Source organism: Ciona intestinalis, chromosome 11, assembly GCF_000224145.3.
Source record: "Ciona intestinalis chromosome 11, KH, whole genome shotgun sequence".
In the NCBI taxonomy this organism is placed as follows: Eukaryota; Metazoa; Chordata; class Ascidiacea; order Phlebobranchia; family Cionidae; genus Ciona; species Ciona intestinalis.
In genome coordinates, this window is record NC_020176.2 from 704,391 (window position 1) to 726,274 (window position 21,884).

The 21,884-nt window shown below is 36.7% G+C and overlaps 2 protein-coding genes across 2 annotated transcripts in view; both read left to right on the forward strand.

The window, feature by feature from the left end:
- The window catches only part of LOC100185639 (hormonally up-regulated neu tumor-associated kinase homolog A), a 22,727-nt gene extending 2,991 nt beyond the window's left edge, over nucleotides 1-19,736 (forward strand). Inside the window, exons 2-9 of the mRNA XM_026836811.1 lie at nucleotides 10,121-10,281; nucleotides 10,607-10,773; nucleotides 11,742-11,945; nucleotides 12,665-12,753; nucleotides 16,235-16,432; nucleotides 16,633-16,767; nucleotides 17,162-17,305; nucleotides 17,628-19,736. Of these exons, the coding sequence (XP_026692612.1) occupies nucleotides 10,224-10,281; nucleotides 10,607-10,773; nucleotides 11,742-11,945; nucleotides 12,665-12,753; nucleotides 16,235-16,432; nucleotides 16,633-16,767; nucleotides 17,162-17,305; nucleotides 17,628-19,107 (2,475 nt within the window). The 5' untranslated portion in view covers nucleotides 10,121-10,223 and the 3' untranslated portion in view covers nucleotides 19,108-19,736. The remainder of the gene's footprint in view (nucleotides 1-10,120; nucleotides 10,282-10,606; nucleotides 10,774-11,741; nucleotides 11,946-12,664; nucleotides 12,754-16,234; nucleotides 16,433-16,632; nucleotides 16,768-17,161; nucleotides 17,306-17,627) is intronic.
- Nucleotides 19,737-20,787: 1,051 nt separating this feature from the next.
- LOC100183279 (GTP 3',8-cyclase, mitochondrial-like) overlaps nucleotides 20,788-21,884 on the forward strand; it is a 12,828-nt gene continuing 11,731 nt past the window's right edge. Inside the window, 2 exon segments of the mRNA XM_009861809.3 lie at nucleotides 20,788-21,009; nucleotides 21,477-21,642. Of these exon segments, the coding sequence (XP_009860111.2) occupies nucleotides 20,887-21,009; nucleotides 21,477-21,642 (289 nt within the window). The 5' untranslated portion in view covers nucleotides 20,788-20,886.

The window sequence follows — 21,884 nt, forward strand, 5'->3', positions numbered from 1 at the left end:
CCTCAAGCCTATGTTCAACATAAACCTATACACCTCAAGCCTATGTTCAACATAAACCTATACACCTCAAACTACATTCAATATATACCTATATACATTTCATACATATATCTTGAGCTCTAGCCGTTATACACATATGAACGCAATCGAACAAAACGCCCGAGTTTTATACCTCGTTTCGTGAACACTTCTCTAAACAGCAGCAATTCGCGTTTAATCGTTTTCTCTCATGAAATAGTGGGTAGTTACGCCATAGAGATATTTTTCTTTTTCTATTGTTTACATTGTGCTTTCTAATCTCGAACCTTAGTCTTCTATTCAATGAACAGCGACAAACATGCGAACGTCGAAACGACTTTCTATTTTCGCTTAATCACTCGAGATTGGAAAGAATCCTTTGTAGATACGCAGATCTAATGAGTTATAATAACTAGGTGTTCTTTATAGCGGATTCTTGGAAAAAAAATCCGTCAATACGGTAAACCATCTTATATAAATACGTAATAATGCCTATATTTTTAAAACAGAAAATAAAATTGCTCATTTAGTCAAATAAACTTTGCTTTTCACTCAATACGCATAAAAACAAACGAGCATGCCTCTATTTGGAAAAAGTAATTGAAAATTAACACCTATCAAACCCTTTACTATAACCATCTAAATAATATAGCAGTTAAGGCGTGTTTTTTTTAAAAACGGCAAATAAAAACGGTTTAACTCCTATTCATATATAAAAGATTACGTTGCAGTATAGGTTTGGGTAATATAATTGAGGTTTTCATTCTCGTTTACCGTCTTATTCAGTAGTAAACAAGGTTATTTACAAAATCATTCAACCGTATCCTCCCTACTCTAAAATAGCGTTATGAGTTGTAAAAAACACGACCAAAAATACGGAATTACGCACCAACGGTATCTATCTTACCCTTACTATATTTAAAACAACAAAAGAATAATCAATAGTTCGATGAAACTGATCTTCATTTTTAAAATAGCGCCAATTAAATTTTATTTATTTTACCGCTCACATGTTTGTGCTGTGTGCTCTATATGCCCGAAATGATAAACATTTTCCTGCTTCTATACGTATATAATTTATATTGTACATCTATTCAACTAAACACTGTCTCCATCCCTATTAAAGAGTCGTCACATATACAGCCATTTACAACACTACATACTTGCTGACCGCTTTAACTGATCCCTCCATAAAATCAACCTCATGATTTATGGTCTGAGGTTCAGTTAAGGTTGTGCAACCTCAAGTCAACTGAGTTCAATCAAAATTTAACGAAAATACGACAGCCGTTTTTTTCAGGTATAATCGTTCTTTTAGTTCATTGGGTTCAATGCCTTTTTCTTTCATTATTCTGTCGTGTTTATAATAAAGGTCTCGGACATTTTAAGTTAAATCCTTCATCCTGTAGCCTGGATCTGTTCAAAACGATTTTAAAACTCCTTTTTTACAACCTACTACCGATTCTTGTTATTAAGTTATTGCGGATGAGTAAAAGTTTTGAGATCCTTATATGCTATAACGCAATGTCTCGTGAGTGGACCTTGTTATATACTACAAGCACGCTTTGTTTTTTGACCGTTTGCTACTTCCATATGTTTTGTTTATCTTTTTAATCAAAGTAGCAAGGTCAAATTAAATAACAGGTACCAAGGATACTAGAGACCATGCACCATACATATATCTCTAGTAGGCCGGGCTGGAACGAGAAGGAAATTATATCAGCAAAACCATAGTTTTTTAATACACGCTATATCTTGATCGGGGTAAAAATTACTTGAGTAAATACCCATGGTTGGAACTTAAAATTAAAACTTCCGACAGCATAACTCATTTAATCGACTTGGGAGTTATGCCAAAAAATTGATCCATAACTTCCAGAAGTCCTATAGTAGGATGGGGAAGATGGAACACCTTTTCATTCTTTTTTTATTAATGTTTATCGAGCTTTAAGAACGTCATTCTGGTGAATTCTATCTGAAATAAACCAGCGTTGATTCGGCCCTGTGTTGCATAACTTTAACATAAATCTTAATTTCTCGTGAACGTTCTTGTTTCTCGCAAAAACTTAGCATTATGACGTCACATGTGCTTCTAATTACCACTTGATCCTTCCGTATTTTCGGCTTATTCTGTTACGTCACAATATCATCCGATGCATAAGTGGAAACTTTATAATTTTCGACTCAACCAATCAAAATTAATTTTCAAGTTAAGTTTTCTGTGTAAGATTGAATTTAGTCCCAAAATTTTCTTGACCATCACGTGTTACAGAAATTGTCGTTCTCGACATTCTGATGCTCATCGAGGTTTATTAATGTCCGGACCACATGCTACATTGCGAGATATTAAAGTAAAAAAAACACATAAAATATTGGAACTTCGCATCGTATAATAGGGTTGGGGTAAGATGGTTAATATTTGTTTCTTTTTATCGTCCCATTTGGTAGTAAACAAAGAATATTTTCTGAAAAATATGGACGTATTCTCACGAATCTAAAATAGCGTTGTTAATTGTTCATAACTTGACCAGCAAATAGAAGCTGCACGAAGAGAATGCTGAGCCGTTTTTTTCTTTTTTTGCATCCTTTATTCAAAAACTCTCTCGTTTTTAATTCTCTATCTTTCGTTTTTTAATCTTTTATTTTACGAAAAAACAGAAACCTAATTTCTTCTTGACCTGACAAGCTTGAAATTAAAACTTGAGATTCAAAATCGGCTCTTATGAGTCAATAATGCTACCTTGTGACGTCACAGAGCCCGCGGCATAGGTCAGGTGTGATCAGTAATTTACATTTTAGCAATTAATTTTTTATTTAATTAAATTAATCTTTAAGCACAATGTGTTGAACAATATTTAAATTATACCATTTCAATGTTTCGTAAAATTTCAATTAGTTAAAAAACATCAACATAGAGATTTGAACTAGTAGCGCTCGGAACTTATTTTTAAAGATAACATGTGTGGACCTAAACATTTATATTTAGCATATCATAAAAACCTTACCTTTTTAGCACTAAAACGGTTGCATAACTCCTAAAGTACTAAAGTCTAAACCTCAAATTTCAACACGACAACAACAAACAAACAATCTTATCTCTTGATCAAAATCTCCACAAACTTCGCTTCAATGAAACCCCAATATGGGCCATGCTTCATAACATTGACACGACCTACTTTTAAACCAATCAGTTCTCACGATTTTTCGCCCACGGCAACATGTTAACGCCCACTTTTGTTTCGTTTTCTTCGTTTATCTAGAATATGAGGGCGAACTTTGCCCTACATGTTATTGCTACTAGGCATATTATTTTATATAACTACCTATAGAGTCGAGACTGCTAGTATTGTGGTCGTATGTGACCTTAATATCAATCTTGTTTTAGAATGCAAATTGCCAGTCATCGCAGTACCGTGGGGCAAGATGGGACACCTTTAGCACATAATATACAATTATCCCGATCGTGTTTTGAACAATTAACAATGGTCTATGCTGGGAGTCATGAGGATACAGTTTTTATAATTCTTTAAATGTTCTTTGTTTACTGCCAAATGGGACAATTATAAAAGAGGGAAAAAATATGTTATTATCCCAACGTACTATAAACATAATGATGAAAATCCCAAATGTATTCACCCATAAAGGAACATATCGCTGAATGGGGTATATTAAGTGCAACAGATTTTTGTCGTTTATGTCTTCCCTAACGCTCGATTCTCACTGTTACGGGAATCGTTTAACATCGTGAGCTAGAGCAGGGTCAGCTTTATCATGTTTGTAAATTAGACAACCGGATAGTGGTTACTTGTTGGATGTTGTAACCAAGGTAACAACACAAAGGTTTGCTCGCACCACCCTTATGCAAATGACGTCTATTAAATATTTGTCCGCGCGGTGTCCTCGGTGAGTCGCAGTATGAATGAATGGAACCTGGTTTATCGTCGAGTTGGAAAAACGTTATGACACGGATGTAGGGGTGTTCTGTTTCGTACTTTTCGTGCCGCTCACTTATTTCTGATATTTTGTAATGCATGGCTGACAATTTAGACAACCCAAAGGTGACCACTGGGTTGGAGTAATTTATTTAAGTGTCTTTCCAAGAACACATAAGCGCAGAATGGTAGTCATGCCGAGCTTCGAACCCAGAACATTTGGCTGAGACATGCGCGCCTACTACTTTGCTACGTCACCCGAAGATTTCCATAAAACTGTCTTTAAAGTCGTTTCCACTTATCAGTGATTCTTACAAATGTGTATTTTACGAATGGCACAACTTTTCCAAACATTTCTCAACCAACTTTCTATGTAACCAACTTTCTATTGGTAAACATGACGTAATATTGTATCGTTAATTACTCCCCGAGCTGCCAATATCGACTTACCAACGGGGAGTTCCCTCGGTGACTATGCTGTTTATTACGTCATAGAACTGTGGGGAATTTCCACTACCAGTTATTATTAATATTATGTTTACTATACTAATATTAATAGTATAGGATGGATGAAGTCGGGACTTCTTAATTAGCACAAAATAACCAAATATCCTGATCATGTTTTAAACACTGATATATAATGTGTGTTTTTAGAACCTCTCAGTTATGGGACGAACTACTTTTTGTGGCCATGTATAGGCGTTGATTCTGATACGTTGGTAGGAAATTCCATGTTCATGAACCACAACCACGATATTCGTTAGTGATGAAAAGTATTTCCGAATTTGTACCGAAGAATCGCATGTAGGCATAACATGAACTCCTGTCAAATAAGACAATTTGTGTATGATAAGCAGTAATGAGCAAATTCTCAACTAAATCGAAATGTGTTGGGGTAATGGCCCAATCCCGGTGTCCATCTTATGTCTCCTGGTTTACCTCGCTGTAGAACCTCATACATACGGAATAAAGTATAATTTCTATAGAATTTAGTTTACCAAATTAAAAATTGAGCGAAATTTTATCTAAAAAAGAGATTAACGGCAAAACAATTGCCTATATTAATACAAGGTAATTGTGGGTAAAATATATACAGCCGCCTTGTGAATAAAATAAATGCGAAGTAAAAACTGTTGGTTGGATTACCTAGCTATTACGTTCAGTAGGCTGGTGTCGTGATATATTTAACAGGTTTCGCATCATATTTAGCCCGAACTTCTGCGCATACGTAGTGTCGTAGTTGCGCATGATTATTGTCGTCGCGGCGCATGCGCAGTAGCGCCCAGTCCAAATATATAGCGACACCGGGACTGTATTTTATATTTTTCAACATCTAATTTCTTTAGTAGGAGCCGTGTTAGCGTTCATGTTTTATCTCTCTGGTAAATATTAATTATTTAAATAATAATAACATGGTTTTAATTAAATGCTGTTGGAAAATACCAAAACATGTTTGGAAATTGCTCATGTTCACTGTTGAGTTATAACATGGGTGTTTTTTATACATCAGGCACGCATGGTGTATTTATGCACAACATGCCCATTATCGAGTTATAACATGGTTTCTTATACACCACGCACACACTCATGCTAATGACATGGATGCCTTCTTATACCCGTGGTGTTCTACCTCATGCGCAGGGTTGATTTATAACATATGTACCGATACACCACATGCAGTCACGATTGCAGCATGGTCGGTATGCACAGCCATTCGAACACTTACGTTTCGGAAAATTCCGTTTATTTTAAATCGAAGTCGGATCGAATTGTGCGTCTCATTTGTCACGTGATCCAATCACGACAGAACATGAATAAATCATGTGATAAAATCAATGACGTAACCAACTGACAGGCGTCCAATCAGAGGCCAGATTGCCCCCCAGACAAATTAAAATTAAAAAGTCGCAAAAATTCCCCTTCAATCTAATGAGAGCCCTTATGCAAGCGATTTAATGCCGTGGTTTTCAAACTTTTTTACTCTTGTACAAATTAAAAGGAAAACTACAGCGTACGGAACAAATTTCCTGATTTATTTAATTGACTTGATTAGTAAGCTTGAATATAAGTTGCTTGCGTACCACCTGAAGGACATGTATGTACCATATAAGTGTCGTTATGCGCACCATAGGTTAAGAACCAACGTTTTGAATTCGTTATACATGATGTTATAATATCAATGAAATCTGTTTGGTATTTTTGATTTGTTTTTTGTTTTTAAATGTAGATAACCATCCATATGTATAATAGGGTGGGGTAAGATGGGCCATCTTTAGCACATAATATCTAAGTATCCTGATCGTGTTTTAAACATTTAACAACAGTCTATGGGAGTATAGTGAGGATATAGTTTTCTAATTTATTGAATGTTCATCGTTTACTACTAAATGGAACGAGAAAATAGAGCTAAAAGTGTCCCGTCTTCCCCCACCCTACTGTATATAAAAAATTATGTTTATAAATGCTGTTTTCTTCGTAACTTTGTATACATATAGTTCTGTAAATTTTCTTTGTTTACGGCCAAATTAACCGATAAATGAGAATACAAACATAGGCCACCTTACTCCACCCTTTTATGTAATGAATAAAATATGAATGTCATGATATATGCTTTGATGCAGAGTGCAACACCGTAAGCATTTTATGGCCACGGCCTTTTCTTAAATGGGAGCAAATTTATATCCGAAATGTAATTATAGACTTGTGATTTTGCTAAATAGGTTAAAATGTCGCATAGGTGCCAATTATATTTCACACTTTGCCTCAAATTGCAACTCAATATAGCCGGCTACACATTAAACAGCCCAACTAAATAATAATGATTCCAACAATGAGCTTGTTATATATATATAATACTGCAATGACGAAGAAAATTCTCTACACAAAGCGTAGTATTGATTTGAAACATCTGCAAAGCTCGGATTCTTAGCGGAAACATAAGTCTCTTGATTAAAAAACAACTTTACTTTGCAAATTCAAGTCTCGGCCATGTTTTCGTTAATTGAGATACGCTAAAGAGTTCTCTAATGTATTTGTTTTACGTAAAGCTGCGATAAGCGCAAGACGTCATTAAACAAACGCCATTTAAAACACTTTCGTTTGATAAGCATGCTGGATTTAATGTCTTAGAACTTGAGGGTCGGGCCATTAGGCTTTTAGGCGGCTGATTAAAAACTAGTGGCGACTATGAGTAAACAGAGCATTGGAAAGTTGTTCTCCCTTGCCTACAACGTAAGGAAGAAGGCCTGTGTCAACATAGGCCTTGCTGCTATGAGCTTCTACCATTACAAGTTATTACTCAATGCGAGGATATATACCTCCGTGGTCGTGTTTTAACACGTAGAAAGTTGTATGTTCCCGTTCTAACTGTTAAGTATTTTGGTCAGGATGTTTTGCATTATTATTCGAAGCAGTCGTGAGAATGTATGTGGAGTTCGCCTTTGTTTGTTGTATGATGTAACGTTTGGTTTTCTAAAATAGCGCATTAAATAATAATGCTTTAGAGATACGGCTAATAGACCTCAACCGTGGTGTACGTAGGGACATGGTCATGTTTTATGCAAAGGGCGTTCGGACGCAATAGCTCGCAATGCTGTATATGGTTAGATACTGTTGGTTTGTCTATCATAGATAGAAAACAAAACTTGCTAAGTTCACAAATAAAAGTATGTTTGTAAAAGCTAGTTTAAATTGATTTGTGTTTGCATTGGATTTAATGAGATCGCGGTTGTTGTTTCGGATCCTGCATTCCAGGCTAGTAGGTCGCAGTCGCAACTCAAGCGTATCAGGCAGCCGCAATTTCGTTCCTAACTCCGTGGAAACGAGCAGTTAGTAGTCGTTGTTGTGGTTAAAGGGTTAAAAATATAACACAGGTCCTGGGGATTGGCTTAGACACACATCCGTCGAACCTGTTCCTTGCTAGAGTGCCTTTTCTCATATCAATTCCCATAAGTCCTAATGAATATTGGTCCAAAGGGGGCAGTATCTACCATTACAGTGTGTGTGATGGATTGTAGCACAGGTGGCATGTTGTTAGAAGGCAGAAATGCGAGTTGAACGGATTAGAAGTTATGTGTGATTGGTTCTCGTATGCAGCAGTACAGTGGCGCTCGTATTTTAATACAATGTACCGGTAGCGCATTTTCAATTGCTCCGTCGTAAGTCTACGTCTAATTTATGGCATCTTAACAACTGAGATACCTTAGAAAGTATAAAGACTTATAGTAGGAATGAGAATTAAACTGAATATTAAAAGAAAGCGATGTAAAATACGACTGGAGTTCGTTTAATTATCTATAGTCAGCTGTTGGCGTAAAGCAACATTGCAATTTACCGCAATCTAACAAGTACGAGTGTTGAAACAATGTCAAGAATTAGGAAAAAGCTATAACGATCTCTAGACAGTTGAACCAGGGTTGCAGACTCCTAAATTATTAAACAAAGTCACTTCTAATAAGATAGTAAGAATTTAATGCGATTACACGGCGATCTCCATGATAGCTTACGTCTTACAGACTAATGTTATTAAACTTTCGAGACAAACTTTTAGACTTCCTTCTTAGTTTTTTTACGTCCCGTTGGACATTAGGAAAGGATGTGGCGTCATAATTGTATTGACACGTCACAATCACGTTTGTCGCATCGATAAGTCAACTTTGTCTTGAGGGAAACTTGCTCAGTGGGTGTTAGAGCATTGTATGCAGTTAAGAATATTCCACGTATCTTAATATAGTGGACGTAATATAGTATGTTGGGGTAAGATGGTTCATTTTACTTCTATTCGCGAACGAAATATTTTGGTCTATTCGCGAGTGCTGTATATCCGTGTACTTTAAAAGCATTGTTAAAAACACGGTTTGAGAATGTTTGGATGTTATTATGTTCTAGCGGTTTCTATCTTTTTATACAAGTCTTCCAGGTGTTCCATTGTATAATGCGCTACATACAGACTACATAAGTAGTGGCTTAACATGCGCAGGTCATCTTATTACTTCGCACTCCATAAAATATGCAGAAGGTATACGATTAAGACGAAACAAAAGTTACGAGCGTGTTTACTTTGCATATAATTGTGGGGCAGTTTTAACGGTTGTCGCCTGTTATAAAGAAACTATCTATTTTATTTGCATTTTAACTTCAGACTTTTAAGCTCGATGAAAAATATAAACAGTTTTCTATACAGTAACCGTCCCATAAAAGTTTACAGTTTTATCTACACTATTGTTATATCGTTTTTTTTATTTACTCTGTGTTCTTGCTGTAGAATAGACTACATCGGTGTTGGGCTGCGCCGTATATAAGTTTACGCAGTTATTAAAATCCGTGCGATTCCAGAAGAACAGGTGTTGGGTTCTATGGTGTATGGGAACGTAGTCATTTAAAGTAGTCACATAAGTTCAGTTTCAGAAGCTCATTAAGTGACAATCTATCTGAATGGAACCCGTAGTTATGCTCGCTACTGTATTAACCTACGTCATTGAATGAAAACAATGATTGTTTTAAAACAATGCATCTCTCGCGACGTGCAGTTTCCGTACACGCCTATTGTTCCAATCCTCGAGTTATCTTAATCCCAAATCGACAGACTTTTGGCTAGATAAGTTATCAAGAAGTTTCTTTTCATCATGATGGCCGTTTGTATATAATGAGCCGCGCAATGATAAGGGTTTATTAAAACGGTAGCGAGCTCCGAAGGGAGCGTGTGATATTCAATTATCAGTAGGCAAGCTATGTAATAGATAAGACTGTAGGAAATGTAAATGGTTCTCACTTTCAAGAACAAGTGAGAGTGAAGGTTTTGCTTTGGTAGATTTAGCACCTCCGACCTTTCATTTCCTTTCCGTATCACAAGTGTTATCGTATAGCTTCTTATATAAACCGATCGAACGTTTCAATTGCCAGTCTTAAAAGTCAGCACAGTGCAGCTCGACAGAGAGCATGAGAACTGAGAAGGGTTAAGGTTTTACTTAAAAAAAAAAACTGTTAGTGAAGAAATTAGTGTTCTGTTCTATGTGGGTGAGGTTTTGCATCATGACAAATCATGTGACATGAGCGAAAATGTTTGTAAATTTAAGAACGCAGGGTATATTATAAGATAACCCAATGTCGAAACACGTATGAGCAACATTTTGAATTAGGATGAAACTTAATGAACAATTATGTCATTTCAGATCCAACTTTGTAATTACGAATTACTGGGTAATTACGTAAGTCAGGAGATTATATTGTGACCTCATAGTCATATTTATGACTCAACTTTGATCAAAAAGAAAAATGAGGATTCCTGTTCCAAGCGATGACGTCACTTTGAACCGAAACCACAAAAACGCTGGTAAGTTGTTTCAAATTTGAGTGTTTGTTTATTATATAGTAGGTTGGGGTAAGATGGTTCATGTTTTTATTCTGTTTCTTGTTCCATTCAGTAGTAAACAAAGCGTATTTACAAAATTTTACATCCGCATCCGCACGACTCTAAAATAACGTTGTTAAAAAAGAAACACGATTTGAAAATATGGGATATTATGTGCCAACGGTATCCATCCTACTTCACAGTACTATATGTTATGTATCTTTGCGCCCGCAGTATTTCTATAATAATATGTAATAAATACACCGTTGCGGTAGATAAGCTAATAACCGCGTTTATAATATCACAGGATCACAAAACAAGGTTGATCGGGAAAGTACCCAGTCACCCGGGGGAATTACCGAAGAGAACTTCCCCCATTATAAAAGGGTTTCTGATTATTTGCTGGGAACTTGTGTTGGGGAAGGTTCGTTCGCTAAAGTGAGACTCGCCTTGCATTGCCCAACCAAAGAAAAGGTTAGAATATATTTCAATATCTTTATTGTGCTTACTGATACATATTTAAGGTATAACAAAGCTATTTTGAATTTTACTTCATAAAAGCGAAAATATAAAACGTATGTACAACTTAATATTAAAGGTTAGAAATGGTTCGAATTAAACCACAAAGCGACCCTCGCTACATTGAATAGACTTTTCTATTGCATCCATTGCTGCCATAAGAACACCCGTGTTGTGATACAACTATACGAGAGGATAAATAAGTTACATTCATTCATACCGTAGTTCTACACTCACAGTGTTGTTGGCCGGCAATTTAATCCTACAATAAATAGCAAAGTAAACGTAATTCGCGCAGTAACATCTAGAGTGCAATTACTCGAAAAACTAGCAACGCAAAAAACTCAAGCATTCGTCTACCATTAGGGAGGCAATTAGTAACTTAACTTGCTAATTAGGCAGTGGGGTATAGTGGTCTTAACTCATTAACGTCGGTTAAGCAAGCAGTGTGTCGTATGCTGTTACACCATGTTTGTCGGTTGGCTTAATTAGCTTCTGTATTTGTACGTGGGGTTGCAAACTGTGTAAGCATATTGTTTGTTTAACTGCTGGTAACGTTTGTGAAGTGCCAGAATTAACCATTAACATCAGAATAACTCATCGTGGAACACACAATAATATAACGATACTTCATTTGTTAACCTTGAAAATAAGATTTAGTCACACTTAGAATTGTTTCGCATTGACATTCTAAAGTTGTCCCGTCTTCCCCAACCCTATTATACTAAACTTCTACACTCATTATCATTTGTCAAATTTAGACTGAACAGTTTTAAACTTTTTAACTTAATAATTCATTATTCACACCAGAACAAGATGGTTTTTATTTTAAAATGTTTAATATAGTTCAAATCGTCCATTTGACGTAATTATGACGACACGACTCGTATTTTCACCTTGAACTTTTTTTTTTCGTAAAACAGGTGGCGGTCAAAATTATCAACAAAGCGAAAGCAAGACGCGATAGTTATGTGTTCAAAAACCTTCACCGTGAAGGAAGAATCTTACAAATGGTCCGCCATCCAAACGTCGTACAGGTCCTTGATATTTTGGAAACAGGCAACAACTATTATCTGGTGACCGAACTTTGCTCCGGCGGGGAACTTATCGACGTTGTTACCGAACAGGTATTCGTATTATGACGTCACAATGCCTGATATTCTCGAAATTGCATGTTTGAATTTAAATCTAGAATATACCCTGCTATTATTTTCAAATAGCAACGGTCGGATAAACGCGTTAAATCCATTGTGGCAATTTTGAAACCGTTTAACTCAGTTCCAAAAAATTCTGCGTATAAAGTTCCTATTTACCCGCATTTATTCGGTTAAGCACCAGATCTCCTAATATTTTATCGTAATTTATAAACTGCAAATGTTTTTGCAGTTTATTTAAATTCATTTATTGTTGACATATTCCATGAACGAAATATGAGTTTCTGGTTTATACTCATGTTCCCTGTATACACGTACAAAACCATATAGCCTTTTAACAAGTCAAACTCCTCTGATGTTTGTTCTTGAAGTCCCGATTTACCACAATGTATAGTAGAATGGGGGAAGACGGGACAACTTTAACACATAATATCCAAATAGCCTAATCGTGTTTTAAACAATTAACAACGGTCTGTGGAAGTCGTGAAGATAGGGTTTTATAATTCTGAATGCCCTTTGTTTACTACCAAATGAAAAGAGAAAACTAAACGAAAATGTGTCCCATCTTCTCCCACTCTACTATATCGACCTCCCAATACAATATGCATTTTGACAAAGGCTTATGCGAACTCTAAATGAAAAGAAGGAGTTAAATAGTAAATGCTAACCCAAATATATTTCACCATATTTAGGGTCATTTGCCGGAAGAAACCGTTCGGCGTTACACCTATCAACTCGTGAACGCGGTTGAATATCTTCACGAACGAAAGATTATTCATAGGTTTGTTGAAAACATAGTTGTTTCGTTTGTTTGATCATTCAGTTCCGGAAACTATAACTAGATAAACCTGTAACCGCTGCAAACGGCGTCGAAAAAGTCTGGGTTTAAAAATATGTCTTATAAACGGCAGCTGGAGTTAGTTAAACAGAGTTAGTTAAACATGTAACTGCCGCACACGGCGTCCAAAATAGCCCCAAGTTAAAAATATTTCTTACCTAAAACCTAGGTATTAATCGAGTACTCGCTCTGAAAAGTTAAATGTTTAAAACAAGATTTTAAAATATTAGATATTATATGCCAAAGATATCTATCTTACCCCACCCTACTATATTATTTACTACGTAAGAAAAACAAGGTTTCAAACAGATGTTTAAACCACGTGATTAGGGTGTTGTTTGTGTTTTAAGAACTGTATTTATGACGCAGCAATGAACAATTAGATCGAACAGTTCCATTGTTTCCTTCTTGTTGCGTCACAGTGACCTAATTATTGTGATCCGATTATCGTCAGCTTTGTCGAGAAGTATATAGAACTGTGGGGTAGGATTGATACGGTTGGTCCGCAAAAAAACTCTTTCCCGATTGTGTTTTAGCAATTAACAAACCAATGTTACAGTCTTGAGAATGCGGTTATATAATTTTGTCAGTATATTCTTTGTTTACTATTGAATGGTATGATAAAAGTAAACGAAAATATAAACCATCTCACGCAAATCTAATACATGTGCCGAAATATTTTCGTTTTTTTTTTAAACGAAAGTTGCAACCGATCCCGCTCTTGTTACGTCATAATGCTATCCAGAATAGGTCGCAATTAACGCGCTCCAGTATCGAGTCTAAAGATTGTTGCCATGGTTGTCCTATCAGCATGCAGTCTTGTGCGTCACAATTGTGACCATAGAAACATGCTTTGTGACGTCACAATCAGGGAGGTCCTGCTGCGAAAATCCGTCTCCTCTGAGACGGTCACGTGTTTTCCCACACATCTACGTCGTCTTATTTCGATCTGAGGTATTATGACGTCACACACGCATCGTTTACGCGATAACACATGCCGTTCGAGATTGCCGCACCTGTCCCACAATGCCTCATTCGCTAATTAAAATCGCAAAAGGCTTGAAAATATATTGGTGACGTCTTAGTATTATAGGATGGTGCATGTTTTCATTTCCTTTTGCGGCTCCGTTTGGCAGTGAACAAATAATAATTACAAAATATACCGACAAACATATAAGAGCGCTGTTAATTGTAAAAACACGATATTGGAAATATGGGATAATGGTAACTGTACCTCGACCCCTGATAAAATGAATTTTTGCAAAAAACTGTTCATCTCGTTAAACACTACAACAAATGTCGGATTAATTAAACCACAATGAAGGGAGTTCGCAACAAAACAACATTGGTGATGCCTATGTTATGACGGTACTGAAAGTGCAGTAAATTTTAATGTAATTCATATCGCGCTACATGTTAGAACTTGTTTAATGTTTGAGCTATCGGGTTGGTGTTAGTGCAAATAGCAGAACAATAGGATGGACCTTTTATACAACGTTGTTATTTGAACATCTTACATGACAACATCAATCTCATACCATCCCATAGCAAATCTTTGCCATCTCAACCAATATTAGGAAACCTTTGATGACTGGGCTTGTTTTATATCTCATACTCCACACAAGTATATCTTGTAAACTCAGCTGTATATGCAATCCCATAGCCCTTTAAAAAAAAGTTTGTTTAATTGACAAAACTTTTTTTATTTGCGAGTATTGTCTTATAAGGAATTAGAACAACGAAAATTCTCGCTGTTTTAAATAATAAAGTAGTATGGGAGGAGATGCTGGGACACATTTTCATTCTATTTTCTTGTTTCGTTTGATAGGAAACAAAGAAAAGAAAAATAAATATTAAACTGCATCCTCACGACTCCCATAGGCCGTTGTTAATTGTTTAAAACACGATTAGGATATTTGAATATTATGTGCTAAAGGTGTCCCATCTTCCCCATCCTTCTATCTTTTAAAATTATCGTGTGTGTTGTGGTATAACAAGTTCCCTATTAATGCGGTAAAGTCTCTAATGTCTACTTGCATGGGTGGGGTCCTTGGGCGAGGCTTGTGCCTTGAGACTTGGAGTTAAGACTAAAATGTATAGGCCCATTATTCTATTATCCCAGAACTCCACAATTACTTTTAGAAAAACATGTTTATTACTTTGGTCTGTTTTGCTTGCTTTACCACACTCATATTGAAAGATTTTATTACTTAGCATCTTCCTAGTGCTCTGTAGGCTGTAAATTCATCGTGTGAGACCAGATTTGGTAATAAATTTTATTACTGCGCCTTGCGAAACAACGGATTTATTGTAGATTTATCCTTAAATTTTTATTTCTAAAGAAGTTCTGTTTACCTAAATGTAAAAATAGAATCAACGAAAATACCAAATTCCTCCTATATATAAATTTAAAACTTTAATACATTTACCATTTTTGATTTTCTTATTATACACACCTTTAAAGAAACGAATTAGAACGTGTATACACGGTTAAAGTATATGATACTGGTTATGTATATTTATAACAACATAATATAAATACATTCATAGAATTTACGTTGTTTTGTAACTAGGTTAAAACGGACAATAATTCAAGACCAGATTTTGTAAACTTGACTGCGATTTTCAAAAGATAATGTGCCGTGATATTCAGTTACTGGTAGAGTATTGAGATCATCGTTTTAAACGTTGGCTCTGCTAATATTTGTTACTCGCAAACAAGTTAGGCCTTTATTCACGTCGGTTAGTGTAAATAGCATAAAGCTAGCGACCTTCACAAATACTCATGCTTCACATACCACATTAAAAGCGCTTGATGTCTCAACCGTTGTGATAATACACCTGGATTTATGTTATGATCAATTACATGTCGTTGCCCCCTCTTTCGATAAGGACAGGGTTAAACACATTAAACCATTAAGTCGGTAATAGCCATCGCATGTGATTTGATAACATTAGATGTCCAGACGGGATATATTTGGGTGTAGCTAATCTAAAAGGATCTATAGGAATGTAATCTGTTTTCCTGGATGTTGGGGTGATGGGCCAAATCTGGCAAAATTCCAGGTTCTTGACAGAATGGAATCCGTTTGGCGACAGAAAATATTCGAATGCTCTATCCTGGATTTTGTTTAAATTTTAAACAAACCAAAACTGTTAAACTATTTATTGAAAAAATCACTTCGGTTTTTGGAAAGTTGTATGTTTAACGAAAGAAGCCCATTTTATTAGGAAGAATCCCTTCAATGTAGGCTAACGACTTTTGCTGTTATGTTTCGCAAATTTATGTAGGGTTTACTCGGGTAAACTCCGTTTCTTGACATGCCTTATCTATATATAGGATCTCGCCCATACAGAATAAAACATTTTTCCTACGTTGTATGCACTTATTTCATTCCAATTTATTTCAACAACTCTATTTCAGAGACCTTAAAGTTGAAAACCTTTTGTTGGATTCTGGTGGAAACATTAAAATTATCGACTTCGGTTTAAGCAACACTATTTCGCCTGTCTGCAGCGACATCTCGTGTGCGTTGAGCACCCAGTGTGGTTCACCAGCATACGCCGCCCCAGAGCTATTGTCGAAGAAGTCGTACGGACCGAAAGTGGACGTTTGGTCAATGTAAGGCTTGATTTACGCTTCTATTTTAACAGCCCTCATGCACTATTGCATATTTTTTTTCTGATTGGTACAAATTAGATAATACGGAATATTTTGTGCTAACGGCATCCATCTCACCCCACCGTGCTATAACTTTTTGTTGACTTAAATTAACATACCAGTTAAACTTTCGTGTATTTTTACCCATGTTTTCTTCACAGAGGTGTCATCACATTCGCTTTACTCGTTGGCAAACTTCCCTTCACTGTTGAACCTTTTCACATCCCAAAGTTATGTCGAAAGATGATGCGAGGTGAAATGAACCCAATACCAACCAATATATCAACGCATTGCAGGTAACTATGTCAGTTAATGTGATAAAAAAATTAAGAGTCATATGTCATATTACTCTGAAGGAGAAATAAAAATATAAACTGATACCATCCCCTTTAAACTAACCAAATTGCTCTTACACGTTTCAGTTACAACGTATTTTTGTAGGACCCATCTAATCCTAAACCTAACCCCTTAAATTCCGAACCTCGAACCAAACCGCAACATATATACCAATTTGATTAGTTAAAAGAGGGTGGCTGGGTACCAGTCTGTATTTTGTAAAATCACAAAAAAAACAATTACCAGAAGATGGATTTCAGAGTTATAGTACACCTGACTTGGCATATATTTTATTATCATTAAATTTTCACTTTATCAGCTTGAATTGGCTTTTTACTAAAATATGTCTTTCAGATATTTTATCCGAAAACTTCTGTGTCCTGACGTCACTCAGCGACCGAATATTTCTGAAGTTTCAAAGTTGAAATGGATTTTGACTTTCCAGCCAGAAAGTACAAGGAAGTCAATGACCAAGACAGTTGTTTCGTCACTTTTAATGTAAGAATATTAAATACGTGGCTACATTATTATCATTAGAACGCTTTGCGCAAATAGGTTAAAGAGCGCAAAAGACAAATCTCTTCTCATGTCCTCTATGTTAAATAATTTTTGAACTGGTAACACACATACGGGGATACGCTTATAGCGGTTAGCACGTCTGACTAAACCAGAGGTTGTGGGTTTAAATACATTATCGTATAATCATGTACGTGGTGTATGGAACAGAACACCCGTGTTATAACGTCTGTCGAAGCCCCGCCTCGTGAGGATAAAAAAGTTACATATTTATTCATTTAGTTAACTGATGGTTTATTTTCAGTGATAAGTTGGCTGGTGACGTAAGACGACGTCACAGTCTGATGTCACCGCTCGTGACGTCACCAATCGAGGCGGCTGTCGTTAAAGAGATGAGCGTTTCTTTTGGTTTTGCATGCTCAGATGTCATACAGTGTGTGCAGAAGAACCGACCTGGCCCCGCCCTTGCTACGTATCACCTGCTCGCTAGGAGGAGAGAGGAGAAAAACGAAAAAAAGAAAGAAACAAACCGTTTCTCCCAAGCCATCCGCACTCACATTGAAGTGAAACTCAATGAGGAGAATAATCGTATGACGAATAATGGTGATGATGACGAAATAAACGGCCATCCCAGCTCCGGATCTACGACACCATCGCTGCAAAGCACCCCCACTCCTCAAGATAACAATCTGCATTGTGACGCAGAGAACGAAAGGTCACAGAAAAGCGTATCTTCGCCGACGTATGAAATCATACGAGACGCTTCCGCAAAACAAAGCGAAAAGGAAGAGAAAAAAGTGGAAGTCCAGCGACCTCTTGCGGTTGACATACGACCAAAACGATCGGAATCTGGACCCTGGCGTAAAAGTAACCCAGTAGTGTTGCCTGGAAATACCGGGGAAAGCAACGGCAGAGCTGAGTTTATTTCTCTGCTTGAAAACATGAAGAAAATGAGGGAAAACTTGCAAAAACGAAGCCAAGAAACCATACTGGATGTTGTTCGTAAGGAATCCAAAGCTCCAGCGGTTACTGTAGGAGTAACGAAGGTTCAGTCACCTCGTAAAAGTCCCAAACTGGTAAGGAAGCTCCCTCTACGAGAGCAGCATCAGCACAGAACATCGGTATCCCAGGATTCTCACAGAGTTCGGAACAAACTGCCAACCCCCCCTCACAGCCCGTCAAATCGGCCAGTATCGCACAACAGCGCCAGCTCGCGGAGAGTAAATAACTTTCTGCCACACCAGAGGAAAACTTCCTACACCCCAACAACAGAAAGTCCAAGGTTAACTCCTGAATGGGTTAAGGGCCATACGAACGGTGTAGGGACCGTGATTGACACGCCACCTGCCACGCCCAACAGGTACCTTACCGTCCCTTCCTCTCTTCCACCGATTGTACAGAAGACACAAGAATCCTCCAAAACTTCTGAAGTAAAACATAAAACTCGGCGATCCCTCCCAGTAGGCGGACTTGCGAAGAAACTGACATCAAACAGATTCTCCATTTCCAACAGCAACAGCTCGCCAAGTAGTCCAATACAGCATGAGCGTAATGCCCACAAAGACACACACAAACCTGCTCCAAACACGGCCGAAAATAAACAGGTTTTCGTAAACAAATCCAGGTATGGCTATTACTTGAGCAAACGGGCAGAAAAATCCGCAACTGCATCTCAACCGAGACCGAAAAAGACGATTTCTGAGCCGATCGCGACAGCTATTTCTTACCTAACTTCCAAGCATCGTTCTCCCAACACAGGTGTTCCACATCATCACTCGAGATGAGACGATTTGGTTTGTTTGAGATTTGGTTTGTTTGAGTCGTTTGCGTTAAACCTGATTTATATTTCAAAGATGTGATTGGTCCGGTGCACGTCACTTGGGATGTAGGCCACAGTTGGCGCATTATCCCAATGTTTCTGGCTATATATTCATCACGCCAGAGGCCGAACTGTGGGCCAGGGAATCTGGAATGTACAGGCTCATTACCCCAACATTATCTTTGGAATAATTTTTAAACGCTAATGCAACATAATAGACGTTTTTCTAAACCGCAAACAAAACCTGACTCACAACTTTTATTCAACCGATGGTAAAGTTATAAACTTTATATAAACCAACAAAGTAGTCTTGCCAACTCGTCCTGCAAGGCTGAACCAGTACGTTGAAAATGTGGTGCAGTTTCAACGTATAAAGATCAAGTATTTAATGCACGTACTTCTGTTTTCTCTTTTTACATCCACTGCATTCAAACAACGCTGTAGTAAAATCGTGAAATAGTTTTTCACGCAATGATTCACTGTGAACTTCATAAGTTAATACCCGGATACCCGTACTATACTTATCAGCTGTTTTCGTGTCTTTCTTCTTATTGTATTGCATTTCCCTCCAAATAAAAACTCTTGTCCAAACAACAGCGGCTTCTTATGATTTTTAAGCATTAGGAACAAATCCTATTTATAAAACTACACGTAAGTAAGCAATATTGTTAAATGTCGTTTATTAATACGCGGTAACTCGCGAGCACAATACGTGTAGATTGGAACACCAATGTTATCGACTGTCTTTGTCCCGCCATGCAAGAAAAAAAATTTTTTTTCCAATAATAATACATAACGACAAATTACCGAAAATATTAAAGGATTTTATTACTCCGTCAGTTTAACTTTAAAATCTGGTTAGATTAACGTGGTTAAATCTAATTCAGTCTGTTTGCCGCAAAAGTTACAGTGCAACTATTTGCCTGCGGCTGCAAACAAGCAAGGCTATAGTTTTAAATAAATTGGACGATGGTGCACGAAAAAAGTTCTTTTTTCACATCGCGGTTGCAGGTCACGTGTCATGACAGGCAGTATTGCAATGCACTGGTGGGTCACTAAGAAATTGGTTGCTGTACGTATGACGTATGTACATCTACAGAAGTGTGAATGTAGTACAGTTAGTGTGCAAATAGTACAGATTTTATTTACACTTACAGTATAAAAAGCTACAAATAGTATTTCTTTTAATTTAAACCGATGACATGGGACTATGACGTAGCAGGCTATGACGTCAATGTAAATAACAGCTGTTTTTTGCCGGGGTTGCAGATTTGTATGCGGGGGTTAGTGTGTTGTTATTAGTGGTGTATATGGCTTGAGCTATTGTTGTGCTAATGTTACGTATTTTGTAAACATATTACAGGAAACGTTTGTGTATAGACAGTTCAGATTTGAGAATTACTTAGCGATTTTGCATTAAGTCATCGTTAGTGTTATGACGTTTATGCTAATACCTCGTCCCAGCTTACGAGTTACCAAGTATATTAGTTTGTTACTTTGTACGTAATATCTTAAAATAGTGAGGTTTTAGGGGCATTCTGAGTAACCCAAAAACAATGCAATTTGGTTGCATAGCCTTGATATTTTAGCTTTTTAAACGTTATATGGTAAAAAATAATCGTTTTTTTGCTGCATTTAGCAATGCGATGCAATATCTAAATTGCTATTGCATTTAAATTTAAACTTGTTTTAGTTCAGTTAGAATTATTCTGCAGTTAATGTAGAATTGTGTTGGTTTGTGGATATGGCGGCTGCAAAGAGCTTTTATTCTGTGGTCCAACTGCTGCCCCATACTCTTAGGGGGTTGCACAGATTAGGCGGGGTACGGCTCGCATCAACCGTGAAGCTGCAAGAATCAAATGATTCTGTAAGTTAAATTTAAAGTTAAACGATTCTATGCAAAAACCAGTAAACAGTATAGGCAATAAGTAACATTTGTTTAAAAGGCTTATCCTTGCCTCCCTTACATTTTAAAATGTTGGGCGCCTATGCTTCTCAATGCACTGTAGGCTATTATGTGGAAAATTCGGCCAGGTGAACTCTTTGCAAATATTTTGATATTTTGCGACTCTGTAAAATCAAGGAATGCTATAAGAAAAAGGAAAAAACCACACCAATTAAAAGTTTTTTTTGTATTTAATTACAATTATTGCTGTTTAATGTTGTTTGTTGCAAACTCTCTTAAACTGCTGTACGGGCCCAATGAAGCAATGTTGTCATTTTTTATGATCGCAATCAAATCCATTAGAACCGGACGGTCCAGTCTGTCTCCCATTTGGTCCAGGACTGTTTTAACCCATAAAGACCCACGGAAATGACATCCCACTTTTGTAGATTGAACACATAGAGCAAGTACCTCTCCACCAAGCTCAGCAAAGTCGACTTGAACGATTACGTTATACGCTTAAACATGAAGAGAATGGTCCAGTTCTAATGGATACTTTCAACAGGAAACATACTTATCTTCGCATTTCTCTTACAGAAAAGTGTAATTTAAGATGTAAGTTTTTTTGCTTTGGAAGTATTTTATATATATATACTATATAATATACTAAGGAGTGTTGTTTTTGATATTGATTAATGGTTATTAAGTGGCTGCAATTTTTTATTTTTATCTCACATTCATGGTTTAAGTGTAGATCAAATCAATGAAACCAAAAAAGAGAAAGAAATCGGCAGCAGTTTAAAAAAGAGTCAGAAACTACTTGATAATAAGTGTGCCATAAATACATGTTAACTAAC